Here is a 16781-nt window from a genome sequence, read left to right as displayed (position 1 = left end):
TCCGGCCAGCGTGAGTCCCCCGGTCTCCGCTGTCCCTTCTCCGCTCTGGGCGCCAGATTCACTTTACTTCCTATCGGGGGAAGTTTAAACAGTAGAAGGCACTCTACTGTTTAAACCTCCTGTTGGGACAGGAAGAAGTGAAGCCAGCCGGAGCCCAGCGTGGAGAAGAGACAGCGGGGAGAGCGGGGACACGTGCTGGCGGAACAGGTAATGTATTGCTGCTTCGATTTCACAGCAGATTTGATCACAGTGATCGAATCTGCTGTCTATCGGCGGGAAAACGTTTAAGTGTATGGCACTTTAAGGTTCTCAACACATACTAAGGTCTATCAAGTTTAGTGTTCAAAACCACTTTATGCCATGGGCTGAAGGCTTAGAATGAGTGTGCATGAGCATGCCTGAGCACTTCAGCGGAATAGTTGGACTTTTAAAAATGCTCTATTTGCACTTAAGGTGCACAAATAGGACGTTTATAAATGCCCATTTTGCAGGAAGTGGTTAACTGATATGTTTTAGAGAAAATTAGAATAACCGGAGGAGACCCATTGAAACACGGAGAAAGCATAAGCTGCAGCTTCATGCAGACACTGTTCTTGCTGGATATTGATCCTGGGGCTCTAGGCTTGAGCAAAAACCTCTCAGCCATCATGATTTAAAAGCACAATGTATAGAGTTATGTAACATTCATTTGTTTAAAGAGGTTGCCTTAATATTTCAGCCAAGTCCTTACCTGGGGAGCCTGCATGCTCTAGGTGTCCCAAACTAGGCTGTCTATTGATGTGGAACAAAAGCTCCCTGGGCTCGCTATCCTGATCTGTGGCTGACAGATGCTGCGTTGTGAATTTCTTCCAAGAATTTTCATCCAAGGTGAGACCTTTGTTGACAGTAATTGATGGAGGCAGTCTGTCTTCTGTAAGAATAATGAGAATAACAAACTGTGCTTAGTCAGATTTACAAGTTGTCAGATAACTTCTTTTCATTGCTAAAAGTTCAAAGGAGGGTACAACTAAACATACATACAATGTAGTTTGCAACTCAGCTTCACTGCTTTAGCAAGTCAGGGACCACTAAGTAATTTTCATTAAATATTAAGGTAAATCTGTCATTTACTGATTAATTTTATTTAGGCACTGCCTGGCCTCATGTGGTAAGTTTTTAAAGGGCCTTTATCGACTGTTCTATTTCATGTTTTTAGTTTTTTGCTGTATTGAATTTTGCACCAATTCCCAAATGTCACCAGTAACCACCAGAAATGTGCACTGCCACTTTAGCATTAGCTGTGTAATTGTATTACTTTGTTCTTGTCCCAAATACAGATATATAATGATCTTTCCTCAAAATCATCTAACATACCAGATAATCCTAAAATAGGCACCTTCTACATCTTACCAAAAATACACAAAGAAGGAAACACAGGGCGACCTATCATCTCTGGATTGGGGACACTAACAGAAAAGATATCTGGCTGGGTAGAAAACATTCTTAAACCCATGGTAAGGAATACAGCCAGCTACATCCAGGACACCACTGACCTTCTTAACCTATTGACTGCCATAAATCCAATCCCAGAGGGTGCTATCCTGGCTACAATGGATGTTGAATCCCTTTATACAAACATTCCACACGAGGACGGTATTGCAGCTTGCCAACATTTCCTTCAGCATAATGATCTACCAACACAACCCACACTACAACTTATCAAGTATATACTAACTCATAACTATTTTTCATTTGGGAATGATATATATTTACAGACAATAGGCAATGCTATGGGAAGTAGGATGTCGCCCCAGTATGCAAATGTATTTATGGCCAGGTTGAAGGAAAAATTATTTTCAACGTGTGAAATTAAACCATGGGCTTACTTCAGATTTATATACGATATCCTATTAATCTGGACAGCATCACAAGAAGAATTAATCAGATTCCACAAAAAATTCTCAGAGCACCACCAGAACATAAAGTTAATGCTAAACTTTTCATTCTCCCATGTTAGTTTCCTGGATACCACAATTTATATACAAGATGGATTTTTACAAACAGCCATCTACCGTAAACCAACTGACCAGCATATTTACCTCAAGTGGTATAGTTTCCACCCGGAACACACCAAAAAAACTATTGTTTACAGCCAGGTCAGAGGACAGAGACAGACAACTTATGTCCCTACATAATATATTCATAAATCAGGAATATCATCCACAAATCGTTGATGATCAAATACACAGAGCAACTTTAAAATCTAGAGAGAAACTATTGAAGTACACCCCAAAGACTGAAAGCAACAGAGTCCCAATAGTGGTCACCTACAACCCAAGATTAAAGACAATGAGGAAGATATCGAAAGCCCTGCAACCGATACTTCACAAAGACAAACGTCTGAAGGAAGTTTTTCCTGATTTACCACTGCTTGCTTTCAGACAACCTCCCAATTTGAGACAAATGATTATCCGAAGTGCATTATCTACACTAGAAACTCCAGGCACATTACCCTGCAATAAGACTAGGTGTGATACCTGCCCTTATATCTTGTGCACAAGCCAAATACCAAACTCACAGAAATATCATCAAATATGAGACCAATTTTCCTGTGAGTCATCCAAAGTTGTATACAAGATACATTGCATGAAATGCCCCTCTAGAGGAATCTATATAGGAGAAAAAGGACAAAAACTGCGCACAAGAATCACCGCTTTAAAATTAATGAGGCTAAAATGGACACACCAGTGGGCCAACACTTCTGTGAACCAGGACACAGCATGCAAGATCTCAAAGTACTTATTCTTAAAGGGAACCTGAAGTGAGTAAAATTATTTAAAATAAACACACGATGTAGCTGCAAATTAAAATTACCTACTTACCTCACCGTCAGTTCCTCTCAGAAGCTCATCATTTTCTTCTTACAGTGATCCCTTTCAGTTCTGATAATATTTTGTCAGAAGTGAAATATACCAGTTGCTGTCAGTTATATATCAGCAGCTGTCAGTTACAACTGAATATGCAAGGTAATGTCCATGTTTCCCTATGACTCAAGTGGGCGATATTACAGTTTAACAGTGTGCTGACCAGGAAGCTGTTATGGGGTAATGGCCATTTTCAAAATGGAGGACAGAGAATTCCATTGATCACAGTGGACAAACAGGATGCAGAAGAAGAGAAAGAGATTGATACGTAGACTACACAGGAGGTAATTATGATGTGTTTATGTTTATTATGACTTTAATTTTCAGTTCAGGTTCTCTTTAAAGTGGATCCGAGATGAACTTTTACTCATTGCATAATTTTGTTCCTTTCCTATTGTTTATAGGGCATTCCTCAAGCCAAATACTTTTTTGTTTTTGTTTTAATACTCTAATTCCCTATAAACTAAACAAGCCACGCCCACAGGTTTTCAGAGATCCAAGGCAATTTCAGACAGTAGCAAGGGCTCATGGGAGCTCAGTCTGGGCAGGAGGAGGGGGAGGTATTACTAGCCAGAGATTTCAGAGGCAGAGGGGAGGAGGAGGGGGGGATTAGGTCTTTTTGCTCAAGATGCAGATAAGCTTGCATCTGTGTAACGTTTACAAACAACATGGCTGCTGTCATTGTATCACAGGAAGAAATAATCATATTGTATTTATACTGTTTTCAGCTAGATTTGCTGTGTCTAAACTTTAGATAAGATATATAGACAAGTTACTTGTTATAGTTAGTCTTTCATATCAGATCTGCTTTAAGGGTAACTTCAAAAATGAACAAGCAAGATAGATTTCTGAGTACAAATTTATGAAAATGTTTAAGACATTAACAGAAAGTTTAAATTGTGGCATGGGAATCATGACTCCTTATGTAACATGATAATTGACTTGGCTTCATTATCTTCAGAAACCTGCTGTATTTCATGTTGCTTGCATGAACTCACTGGCTCCAGCCTGCTGATCACCTGACATCTAACTGCTAAATAGTAACCAGCACAACTGCCATCTACGTGTTTACACTTTACCTGCATCAGTGTTTACTTCAGCTAACATCTGAAAATATGCCTGAAGAAGAGGACTAGATCCCAGAAAGCTTGCATACTTTAGCTTTATCAGTTAGCCATTAAAAGGTATTACTTTTACAAGACTTTGTTTTTTTCTACCCACATTATAATACAGGGAAACTAGAAAACCAATCTCTCTAATTCATAATGTGTAATTTAATTTAAAAATATTCTTTTTATATTTTCCTTGGCTAGAAATAATTTTTCTAAGGTGGTGTTTTGAAGGTGTACATTTTGTAGACCTGCTTTGTTTGCTTATTGCTTGCTTCAGTTGGGTGTACCATAGTCACCACTCCAGGACAATAAGATGTCCATTACAAAGGTCCTAGAATATTTCACATTTGTTATCTTGAAATATTTAATGGCGGCATTTGATCCCTCTCTGGGCCCATTTATTTGTTCTACCTTGTTTAATTCAGAACACCGCACCACCATCCTCACCCATTGCTTGTACACCAGTGGCACATTCAACAAAGCCCAAGTGGGACATTTTTAATTTAATTAAAGAAACACATTTAATAAAATATTTATTTTGAGGTTGCAGGGGTGTTTTATAAACATTATCCTTGTCAAAGACATCAAAATATTTGCCTAATAGGAGAATAAAAGCGTTGATCTACTAAATTAGCTAATATTTTTATGCACTTTTCTCCTGTAGGATTCAACATACTGTACATGGGCAGTAAAAGGGAGTTTGAAGTGAAAATAAACTTATGAGATAATGAATTGTATGTATAGTACAGCTAGGAAAAAGAACATTAGTAGCAAAGAACATATTGTTGTTTCCAGTACAGGAAAAAGTAAGAAACTTCAGTTGTTATCTATGCAAAAGAGCTTCTCTGAGCTCTCCGACTCAACTTTGGTCAGAGACAGTCCTATTTTCTGAAGCAATTATACATCAAAGAAACAATGAGATGCAGTGAGAGGATTTACTGCATGAGGAGTCTAAAAGGTCATTAGCTTTGCTTGATTTCATAGTTTAAAATACAATGTGTGGGTTGTAATTGCAAATGTGACAGAATGATGCAATGTTATTAAAAAAAAAAAAAAAAAGCTATATAACTGAAAATAAAAATATGAGACTCTTTTCTTCGCTACTAATGTTCTATTAATTATCTGTACTACAAATACAATTCATTATATCATATGAATTTTTGTCTAGAGGCAAGCTAATTAGCCCATCAGCATGTTTTTGGAATGTGGTAAAAAAAAAACCTGGAGTGTATGGAGGAAGCCCATGCAAATATGAGAAGAACACACAAACTCCAGAGAGATGGATATCATGACAGGATTTGACATTGAGACTATTGCTGTAAGGCAAGAATACTAACCACTACACAATGCTCTTCTGACATTCCAGATATAAATATTATCTATGCCAAAATGCATGATTGGAAACTCTACAGAAGAACTACTGGAATGTGTGGGTTGTTCAGCCATAGACGACATAGCCTATTTGTTATAACAAAGATGTCAAATATCATTTTTTTATATGGCATAGAAGCAAATGTTTATAATGTATCACTGAATACATTTTTATCCTTGATTTTGGCAATGGAATTGCTTCAATAACATCATTTTTCAAATAGAGAAATTATATTTTCTACAAGAAAAACGTTCATTAACAAATAACAGGTTAGGCTCCATGTTGCGCCTAAATTTCCTTTCAAGTATGTCATATACAGTGTACAGTATTGTATAAATGCTTCAGTTTAGCACAACCTAAAATAATATTATTTGTAGTGCAAAAAACTTGTCCTTCTTGCTGTTGCTGAAAAAGGGAAAATAAAGTATTACAAAAATACTGTATTTTGAGACTATAAGACGCACTTTTTCTCCCCCAAAGGTAGGGGAAAAAGTCAGTGCATCTTATAGTCCGAATACTAAACCTGCTCCAAGTCTCCGTCCCTCTGTGTCCCTCCCCCTGTGCACAGTGTCCTTGTCCAGTTTCTCCCTGAGTCCATTTCTCCGCATCCCATGTCCAGTATATCCCGTTTTTCGATGACCCGTGTCCCCCTTCCTATGTACCCGATGCACATATTTACATAGAAGCCATGCCGCTCAGCCCACGATGTAAGGAAGGCTTTCAGTAGAAAACTATCAATCAGACGGGGGGAGCTGCCCCAGACCACCAATCACAGACGCTCACTGTGAGACCCTTGACTCCTATTAACAAGTAAGCAGTGAGCGGCTGTGATTGGCTGGCCCCCCGCCAGATTGGTAGTTTCCCAGCGAAAGCCTTCCTTACATCAGAGGCAGAGTGGTGTGGCTTCTTTGTAAATATGTGCATCAGGGACATTGGAGGACAGGGGGGATACCGGACACAGTGAACACTGGACACAGGGGAGCGCGGACACAGGGGGAAACTGGACACGGGAGGACTGAGGACACAGGGACTCAAGAGGACAGAGGACACAGGGGGACAGATGACATGGGGACAGAGGACACAGGGAACAGAGAAGGACACAAGGGCCACAAGAGGTACAAGGAGGGCACAAAGAGGACACAATATTTGGGGGGAGAAGGTCCATAAGACGCCCTGCACCATGGACAGACCAGGTTTAGTATATTTTTTTTCCTTGGTTTCTGTCCTCTAAACCTAAGTGTGTCTTATAGTCCAGAGCGTCTTATATTTCAAAAAATATGGTATATAGCCAAAATGAAAACATACATAAATTATACTTTGATACTTACCTAATATGCTGATATAGAAGGATTGGTCTATTAGCGCATTATCTTCAGAATCCACTACATCAAATTTAAAAGCAAAACTTCCACCTGATTCTCCTTTCTTGTGCCTGTACTGAACATTTCCTAAATATATAGAAAACAAAAATAAACTATCTTTCATGCAACAGTATATGAGATCATTGCACTTTTTTAAGATCACTGCACGCAAAATACACTGTTATGCATGTGCAATCTTAATGCAATAATTAATAATAATATAATGTAACAACATTAACTACAAGATGGTGAAGAGAGGATATGAGAGAGAAAAAGCACATGTATAAGATGAACGCACAAGATAATTAAGAACGATACTTTTCTTCAACTTGCAGTAATCCTAAATCTATTCTGGTGAGATTCAAGTCCATTTGTATGAAAAAACACCAGGTATGAAAGGTATTAAAAATAATCTAATTTTAGGTGCCTATGATCTTTACACATTGAATGAAGATATGCACGAGATTCTGAAGAAGCAAATTAAAGAGTAAGTTAGCAAGCAATAAAAATACTCCTTATTTCTAAAGATGGCCAATGAAAAACAAAGAATTTTTGCTTGCATACTAGTGCCATACAGATTGTATGCATTTTAGGATTTAATAAATCAAAACCAACAGTGCATTTGATTGGTCCAATTCCATGTTGTATGAAAAGTGCATGCAATCCAAAGTTATTTGCATCTCATCGACCATCTCTAATCATCTCAAATATATGAAAACAGTAAGAGTGAGATGCAAATAATTCATCAAAGTTGATGCAGGATTATGCAAATTGTGCAAGCAGCTTGAAAATGTATGGACCATTCGAATTTCATCTTAGCAGCATTCAACTGGTCCATTTCAAGATTATGATAAATTTCATCAACTTCAAATTATTTGCATCTCATAGACAATTCTTAGCTGTTTAGAATATTAATCACAGTTCACTTGAGATGTTTAAAATGTAAATGTGAACATGAAAATAAGAATATGATTGGCTGGAAAGTGCATCTCCTGTACTTTTCTTTTCCTTAACATAAAAAATGACACCTAAACAATGGCTAAATACTTTGATTATTGTACACAGCATAATATTAAGAACGCTAAGCTTCAATATGCTAACTGGTCAGTGAAGGTTTCTCACTACACTTATGTTTTTTATTTCCTGTCAGCAAGCTTTCAGTATGTGTTGAACACCACTATCCAGCACAGCAGAGCATGATTGGCTTAATGCCTACCTTTTGCATTTTGCATACTGCTGTGTAGATTACACTCTGTGTAAAAATGCAGAGTCAAGTAATTGTATTGGGAATTAAAAAAATAAATAAATATATATATATATATATATATATATATATATATATATATATATATAATATACACCTGGATCCTTTTTTATATTTATTATCAGCCTAACATAAATACTGCATCCAATACATTAAAGAGAAACTGTCGCGAAAATCTTTAAAACACATACAAATAAGAAGTACATTTCTTCCAGAGTAAAATGAGCTATAAATTACTTTTCTCCTATGTTGCTGTCACTTACAGTAAGTTGTAGAAATCTGACATTACCGACAGGTTTTGGGTTAGTCCATCTCTTCATGGGGGATTCTCAGCATGGCCTTTATTCTTTATAAAGACATTCCCTGAAAAAGATTTACTGTATATTCTGGCATATAAGACTACTTTTTAACCCTTGAAAGTCTTCTGAAAAGTCAGGGGTCGTCTTATATGCCAGTTGTCATTGATGCCGGGTGATACGCCCTATCCTGTTACCGACTCCCAGATCTCGCTGCTGAGGACTATAGTGAAGCGGCGCAGGCGCACATGTGCAAGATCTGAGAGGCAGAGAAGGAGGTAAATAGAATACAAGGGTGGGCCAGAAGGGTGAAAGGTAGACAAGGAGAGCTGACCAATCCACTTAGGGAGAGTTCACCAATCCAACCAGTCAAATTCCTATATACTGTTGTATATTGGGTTCCACATACAGTACAGTACCATTTTTTTAATTTTTATTTGGTGTGCGTTGGAAGAGGGGTAGTCTTATATGGCGAGTATATCCCGAACTCTATATTATAACTGGAAAAGTTGGGGGGTCGTCTTATATGCCCAGTCGTCTTATACGCCGGAATAGATGGTATATAAAGATGCTGGCCAGCCTCCCTGCTCACCGTACACTTTTCTTTGGCAGTTGGATGGAGGAACTGCCATTCACTAAGTGCTTTTAAAAATAAAGGAAACCCTGAGAACCCCCTATGAGAAGATGGGCTAGTCCAAAATCTGTTGGTAATGTCAGATTTCTACTACTTACTATAAGTGACAGCAACATAGGGGGAAAGTAATTTATGTCTTATTTAACTCCGGAAGAAACGTACTTCTTATTTGTATACGTTAACATGAAATTTAAATTTTATGATTTTCGTGACAGAGGTCCTTTAAAGTGGACCCAAATTAAAAATACAAGATTTCAGAAATAAAATCTATTTTCTAAATTATAATAATAAATAGCAGCCTTTTTTCAGCTGCATGATGACAAATTTAAAATATTTTACATTTATTGGAGGAACCCCTCCCTTCCTTTCAAATTGCCGGCATTTTTCCGGCAAACTGGTGGAGTAGATGGTGTCCGGCAATGGAGGAATTGCTAATGGCTGCCCCCAGTATAACCCTAGTTATGAAAAGAGAAGGGTGAAAAGCAGGCACTGAAATGCTTATAGGCTTGAAGGAGTGTTTATTTATCTTTGTATGTGTCAGAGTGGTGCAACCAAATATTTTTAATTAAAAAAATGTTTGGTTTGGGTCCGCTTTAAGGCTTTTCCACACAGCTGGCAATACTCCAAACTGACTCCAAGTGCTCTGAAAGCTTGTTCTCGCATTTATATGCATATATTATTTTAATATTCCAAAACACACACACTCACACTCACTGTAAATGTTCTAAATAAAAAATATTTCTTAATCTCCTACCTTTATTGATATCACTCTGAGTAAAGCTAGTGACCGGTCCTTTTAAAGAAATTGGCACCAGATTACCATTCTTTGATATCAGCAGTTGCCCCACAACTGGGTCTTTCTTAATGTCATACCGCAGTTTTGCATCATCTGAGTCGAGGTCAGTCCCCTTTAAATGCTGTTCAGTTATTGTTGTTGTGGTACCTACATAGGAGAGTAGAAAATGACATTTAATGAGTTGGTCAAGTCCAATTACTTTAATATATGGCTATTCCAAGTAATTAGGCAAACAACATTGTGATACACAGTTTAAGGACTTATAACAAACTTGATTGTAATAAATAGCATCAGTCTGGCATTAACACAAGATGCATTTTATTGACAACAATTTCCACCCTTTCAGGAACAAAGCTAACTAGTTTCTGGCCCTTGTAGACCACCTAAAACTGAGAAAACCTGAACACTTTTTTTCAATATATGTCATTTTTACACTTTATGCCCATCATTTCTGAAACCTCAGAACTCCCACACAAAACGCCTATCCATGATCCGGAAACCCCTCCTTCCAACACTCTTATATGATGTACTGGGAAAGAGATTTTGGCACTTCAATCTCGACTAAAACTTCAGTGTGTGACTACAAAATACAACTGCCTTTATTGATGAAGTGCCTTCTGGTTTCTCCATGTGTAAGGTGGGACAAATATCTTAAACCCCGGGTCAACTATCCTATTCTGGCTTCCTCTACCCCCTTTATCTATCTTTTACTGTGTTTGTTTTCATGTCTCTTTTCTTGACTTCCTCTATGCTCATTCCTTTCTTTTCTCTATGTTGCACAGAGCCATGCAAGACCCTAGAAAAGGTTATTGTAGCAACTGGTTAATCTCTTATGTTATATAATATACAGTATATATTTTATGTTATATCAATATCTTATGTTATGCTAAAATCATTGATACAATATTTCGTTAGCCTTACAACATTCAGATTTGGGAAATGACCAATGTCTTATTAAAACTAATTAGGTGTAGTTGTTGTAGGTTGAAAAAAAAACATTGCTAGGTCCTTATATTTACAGATATTTGGTTGAGTTTTTACTTTTTCTCCATGTACCAGTTTTCACACGTGTTTGGAAAAATTCATAGTGTAACACAAAAGAATATTTTGCATTGCTTTATGTATCTGTGTTACTTGCCGGTGTTTTATATGTTTTTTTTCTTCTGGTATTTATTGATAAGTAAATCTCTTACTGCAAAATGCAAATGCAATGTAATTTAATGTTGTTCATGTTACATTTTCAGCTCAGTAATATTAACAATATAGATTCTATCACTAGCCTAATACCAGTATCCTATGCTACATTGGGTATGCTAGATTGTCTACTATGTTTTTTGTTTTTTTTTATAAAAGTTTTGTAAGTTGGGTTATGGTAACTACAGTGAATCATTTGCTATATTTGTTGAAAAAAATACATAGTACTGTGATTGCATTGGCAATGATATGCTTCAAGTCATAGGAAGAGCACTGCATTCTACACTTGTTTACTGTTTATTTACTTAACATACATACATACATCTCCAGTGGGAATATTAAAAGTAATTCAGCAAACCTTGGGCTCGATTCACAAAAGGGTGCTAACTCAGCTAGCACGCCTAAAGCTTTTATTGATCGCATGCAAAGTTTAGCGCTGCCCGTAGCACGCGAAACGTTGCAGCGGGTGCAATGAAAACGTAGCACGGGGTGTGCCCGAGAGAACGCATAGTGCAACATTTCGGGCGCAACTGGTGCAACATTTTAGGCACACCCGATGGAACGTTTTCATCGCACCAGGTGAGACCTTTCGCGCACTACGGGCAGTGCTAAACTTTGCGTGCGCTAACTTAGCGGGTGAAGCTTTGCGTGCCCTAAAGGGCTTTAGGCATGCTAAGGGGCTTTTAGGAGTGCTAACTAAGTTAGCACCATTTTGTGAATCAACTGCATTTATGCAACCACAAATTCAAAAATCTCTAAATGACCCTGACTATAATTGGATAGGACAGAGATAAAAGAGGCAAATCTCAACCACTGCATTGCAGGCAATTTTTAAATAATGCTTCCAGTGTTTTCTTGAACACGAATGACTGGAGGTGTTTGGAGGTCTCTAGAAATGCTTTAGTAAATTAGGCAGACATTGAGGTACCTGCTGAGATCTGAAGACCTCTATTAACTGCCATCCTTGGGGTTGCCTTTCTCTGCGGCTCAATTGTGAACTGCAGTCTTCCACTCTCAGTGTAACGACCATCTGAGAGAGAGAACTTAAACTCATCTGAATGTGTGGTGCCACTTTCAGGTATGTATGCTATCAGCTCATCAAGAACATCTTGGTAAGTGAAGGAAGAACCTTGAGACAAAATGCGACCATTATCCAGCGGTTCGGAGTAGAACTGCCTCCTCCTTAAATTTCCTAAAAACGAAATGTAGAATAAACAATATTTGATTTCAGAATGTGTACATTTTAATTGCAGTAAAATTTAATATTTGACCTTGAAATTATCAGTAGAGGTATGTATCTATGCCTGCTAATAGCCAAAGCTATTTTTATTGGTATGACATATTAGCTATCATAGGCAATAAAATGAGAGATACAAAAAAAAATTCCCTTAAACTGATCAATTTCAGAAATTTGGCTACCAGACTTCATTAACCCCAGAGATGTCATGCATTTCAGACTGTGTTAAAAAAAAAAAAGGCATGTGATGTATTAATCTAGTTAAAGAGACACTGAAGCGAAAAAAAAATGATGATATTATGATTTGTATGTGTAGTACAGCTAAGAAAAAAAACATTAAGATCAGATACATCAGTCTAATTGTTTCCAGTACAGGAAGAGTTGAGAAACTCCAGTTGTTATCTCTATGCAAAAAAGCTATTAAGCTCTCCGACTAACTTAGTCGTGGAGAGGGCTGTTATCTGACTTTTATTATCTCAACTGTAATTGAACTGTTTACTTTTCCTCTGCCAGAGGAGAGTTCATTACTTCACAGACTGCTCTGAAAGACTCATTTTGAATGCTGAGTGTTGTGTAATCTGCACATATTATAGAGTGATGCAATGTTAGAAAAAACACTATATACCTGAAAATAAAAATATGAGAATATTTTCTTTGCTGCTAATCTTCTAGTAATTATTCATAGTACACAACCAATTCATTATATCATATATTTTTTTTCGCTTCAGTGTCTCTTTAAGGGATGTTGAACTCCAGTCCTTGAGGGCCGAGGTCCTCACACATTTTTGACACAGCTCAAATTAATTGATGGGACTAAATCAGGAAAGGTGTAGTTCATCAAGTAGAACACATTACAGTACTCAATTCCCTGTCCATTCTAAACACTGGCATGGATATGACATCAAGGACTGGAACTAACACCTGTGATCTAGTTAGATCTAGCAGGAGATTTTTTACTCATGCAGTATTTTATTCAGTATTGTAAGCAATCGTGCTGTATTTCATTTGGTATTTGGTGGATTACTGCAGTGCAGGGAAAATGGATGAAAGCTATGATGCAGATAGCATACCAAATATCTAAATTGGTTTTACTGCATGCGCTATTATTTGTGAATTGACACTTATTGAGGTATTTACCTCACAAGTCAGTAATTTACCTTACTAGTCGGTAAATTCAGTTTTCTATGCAGTAACAGTCTTAGTAGATTGACATTTCACAACATTTTTGGTAAAATCAGCTTTTCTCTGCTTTACCAAATACAGTAAGAATTTGTGAATTGAGCCCATGGGGTGGGATGATGGGAAGAAAGGGGGTTTTGTCATACACCCTAATAGTTCCACTTAGCACATTAGAATTCTGCCTAGAAAATAAGCATGTCTTGGGGAGAATAAGTAATATAAAGTTTTCAAGTATTAATAGAGTGAAAATGCAGAGTAAATGAAAGCAGTTTACACATTATCCCAAGCTTACCGTGTAGAGGTGTTTTTGTTACAATGAAAATCAGCTCATTATCTGGCGTATCCATATCCTGAACACTTAAGCTGCTGTTTCTTATTACAGCTCCTGCTTTATCCTGAACACTTACAGGCAATAAAAATATTTGTGGTGGCTCATCATTTTTGCCCTGCAATAAAAGCAAACCAAAACAATAAAATAATAATGCACCTTTTAGTGATGCTGTATTTAATAAAAAGAGCTATTGAGAAATTAAGGGCCTATTTATTAGGTAATTTGCATGTACTTTATCACCTTTTTTGTCACTTTTTTCTAATTTCTAACTTCATGTTTAGCAAGGTAAACATTTCAGTGTCAGTTCTCATTTGTAAAGGAGACATCATATTCAGGAGACATTAACATTTTCAATTTTTTTAAAGTGAATCTCCAGACTAAAAATCTCCTCACAGCACTGAAAAGGCTTGGTGTTTCTTTAACAGTTTCACAGCATCAGAACTTTGTTTTTCTTACCCAAGCCTCATTTTTAGCTGCACAGAAGCTAAGCTCCACCCCATCAAAAAATCTGGGGCATTTTTCCCCTGATGCTGTGCAAAGCATGATGGGATTTCTGATGTTGTTGTTCTCCTTCTGCTGTTTTGGAGCAAATTTGTTTCTTTGAATTTTTAATTTGAGATTTGAAGCCCAGCGCTCGCAGCTGGGAGGGGTGATCAGGACACAGGACAGTTGGAACTGTGTCTCATGCTCACTGTCACCTCCTTTAAACAAAAAGATGGCTGCCCCATGAAATCACAAACATTTGACTGTTCTTTTAAAAAATGGTGGGTAAGAGATTAAATTACCTATCTATTTTAATTAACATAAATAATGTAACTTAATGACAGTATGGTTGTTTAGGCTGAAGCTCCCCTTTAAGCATTTTCTCCATAATGAATTCTTATGCAGAGCTTCCAATGTTCATAAAATTATATGTCAGAAACTAGTTTACATGAAGATGTTTTTTTCCTTTTTAACTACAATGTAATATTTAATTAAAATGTCCACTATTGTACACAACAGTGAACAGGTACAGGTTAACCTCTGTATCAAGTGGTCATGATATCAATACCAGGAACAAGAATAATTTTTACATTTGTATTACTTTTTATTAATGCAAATTAATAAAGGGGTAGCAAAACTTTCTTCACTGCCGAAACTTTATGCATTGATTTTTTTATGTGTAATGCTAATTCACTCTGTACAATATATGAAACTGTAAATGGTGCCTTTCCTTGCCCTCTTGCCACTCTTATTTAGTGAAACAAAGAAAGTATTGTATGAGTTTTACCCAGAAAGTCATTTGCATTTATCTGCCCCGCAAAGCATTTGTTCTGTGTTGTTCTGTGTAATTTAGCTTGCATCTGCCAGGTTAATCTCTTCCTGTACTGCTTGTTACATGGCTGCAGAATGCCAGCAATTGTTTGTTTCTCAGCTTTAACATGAAGCCCTTCCCCCCTTAAATCCTCAAATCCATAGGTGAAGAGTGTGATGCTACTACAACAGTGGGATTGAAAACCTTGTAAGGAGGTGATTGTATGGAGAAATAATCAGAAGATACAGTATGTCTAATATAAAAAAAAAATGTTTAATTGATTAAATAAAATGTCTGTTACTTTCTGGATGACCCTTGTAGTTATGGATGTAACCACACTTCTGATTTAAAAAGGTCTGCTGAGATGTGAATTTAAAACACTGTCTATTAACTCATGAAAATCATAACAAAGTGGATGTGTCGGTTATAGTTACACTGTAAAAAAAAAGGGAGAAAGTTGTTAATTTGGCCTTCCATATAAAAAAGATATAAAGTGCTGAAGAGCTGTGAATGTAGATAGGGGCTTACATGTACTGTAACATTCCTATCAAAGTAGTGAGATGGAGTAATTAGTTCCTGTAAGTAACATGCACATCTGCAGGCAGTCACAGGTTTAAGTTATGGATTCCTGCACAGGAAAAGAGGTAATTTTCAGAAGAGATAGATTTAAACAAAAATGTAAAGAAAACATTACCCTTAAGGTGGCCACACACAATACAATTTGTTATATTTATTTTTAATTTGAGGCAAACAATTAATTTTTCTGATTGACTGTAAAAATTTGAAAGATCTGACCAAGGTATCACACACGTGTTAAATTTTTCCCCAATTATGAAGAAATAAAAATGATTGAAAAAGCTGAAAAATGTGCTTTGGTCTAAAAATCTTGAAATTTACAATCTACCCTACACAATTCAATCATTTGAAAAATTGTGCATAAATTTCCTCCACTTCCATCGAGTTTATATATATATATATATATATATATATATATATATATATATATATATATATATATATATGGAAATTCGCTTTTTCTTTCTCTGTACAACTGATTGTTTTTATAGAATTGCAATAAAATTTGATAATTTTATTAAGTGTGGTCCCTTTAGGTCTGACAACTCTCTGCAAATAAACATAAATTACCCCCTCATTTAGAAAATTAATCTACCAATTTTGGATTCATTAATTGAAATATTGAAATTATTATTAATGTGTGCATTATGTAACATACTGTAAGTCTTAATAAGTATTTGTATACGTAGACTGTTTCAATATTAAACACAGCATGAGAGACCAACCTCTATGATAATGGTGACGTTGTGGACCTCAGACTGGCTGCTTCCATCCGTCATAAAGAAACTAAAGTAGTCAACACTTGGCTCCACACTGTCATGAACGCTCTGCACATAATACACATAGTTTTCTACAATATCCTGAACTAAAAATGAAGAGTCTGAGCCTATCTGTCCTCCAAGAGAAGTTCGACCACCTGTTGAGAATATATAAAGATTAGTGTAATTGCAAAGATATATTTTACAAGTTTTTTTTTTAATTTACAGAAGAATTTCAGTTAGTGAGATTTTAATATATACCATCATACCATTATATACCATTATACTGAAGATCCTGGAGTCCTGCCATGACGACCATAACTGTCACAAATGTTTTTTATTTAACGGCTCCTTCAAGGACCATTATTGTGATAAATTGCAAAATTTAAAATACATTCAAATAGGAAGTACATTTGTCCCACAGTACAATGCACAACAAATTACTTTTTTCCTATGTTGCTGTCACTTACAGTA

The 16781-nt window shown here is 36.5% G+C and overlaps 1 protein-coding gene across 2 annotated transcripts in view; it reads right to left on the bottom strand.

The window, feature by feature from the left end:
- The window catches only part of FRAS1 (Fraser extracellular matrix complex subunit 1), a 730981-nt gene that overhangs the window by 99339 nt on the left and 614861 nt on the right, over nt 1–16781 (bottom strand). For both annotated transcript variants that reach the window (XM_068233564.1, XM_068233565.1), the window contains 6 exons: nt 16275–16465; nt 13641–13794; nt 11861–12124; nt 9697–9885; nt 6716–6835; nt 731–910 (listed from right to left, as the gene is read on the bottom strand). In XM_068233564.1, coding sequence (XP_068089665.1) covers nt 731–910; nt 6716–6835; nt 9697–9885; nt 11861–12124; nt 13641–13794; nt 16275–16465 — 1098 coding nt within the window. The remainder of the gene's footprint in view (nt 1–730; nt 911–6715; nt 6836–9696; nt 9886–11860; nt 12125–13640; nt 13795–16274; nt 16466–16781) is intronic.

Source organism: Hyperolius riggenbachi, chromosome 1 (genome assembly GCF_040937935.1).
Source record: "Hyperolius riggenbachi isolate aHypRig1 chromosome 1, aHypRig1.pri, whole genome shotgun sequence".
In the NCBI taxonomy this organism is placed as follows: Eukaryota; Metazoa; Chordata; class Amphibia; order Anura; family Hyperoliidae; genus Hyperolius; species Hyperolius riggenbachi.
The sequence above is the reverse complement of the archived record's forward strand: the minus strand, read 5'-3'. Positions and strand labels throughout refer to the sequence as shown.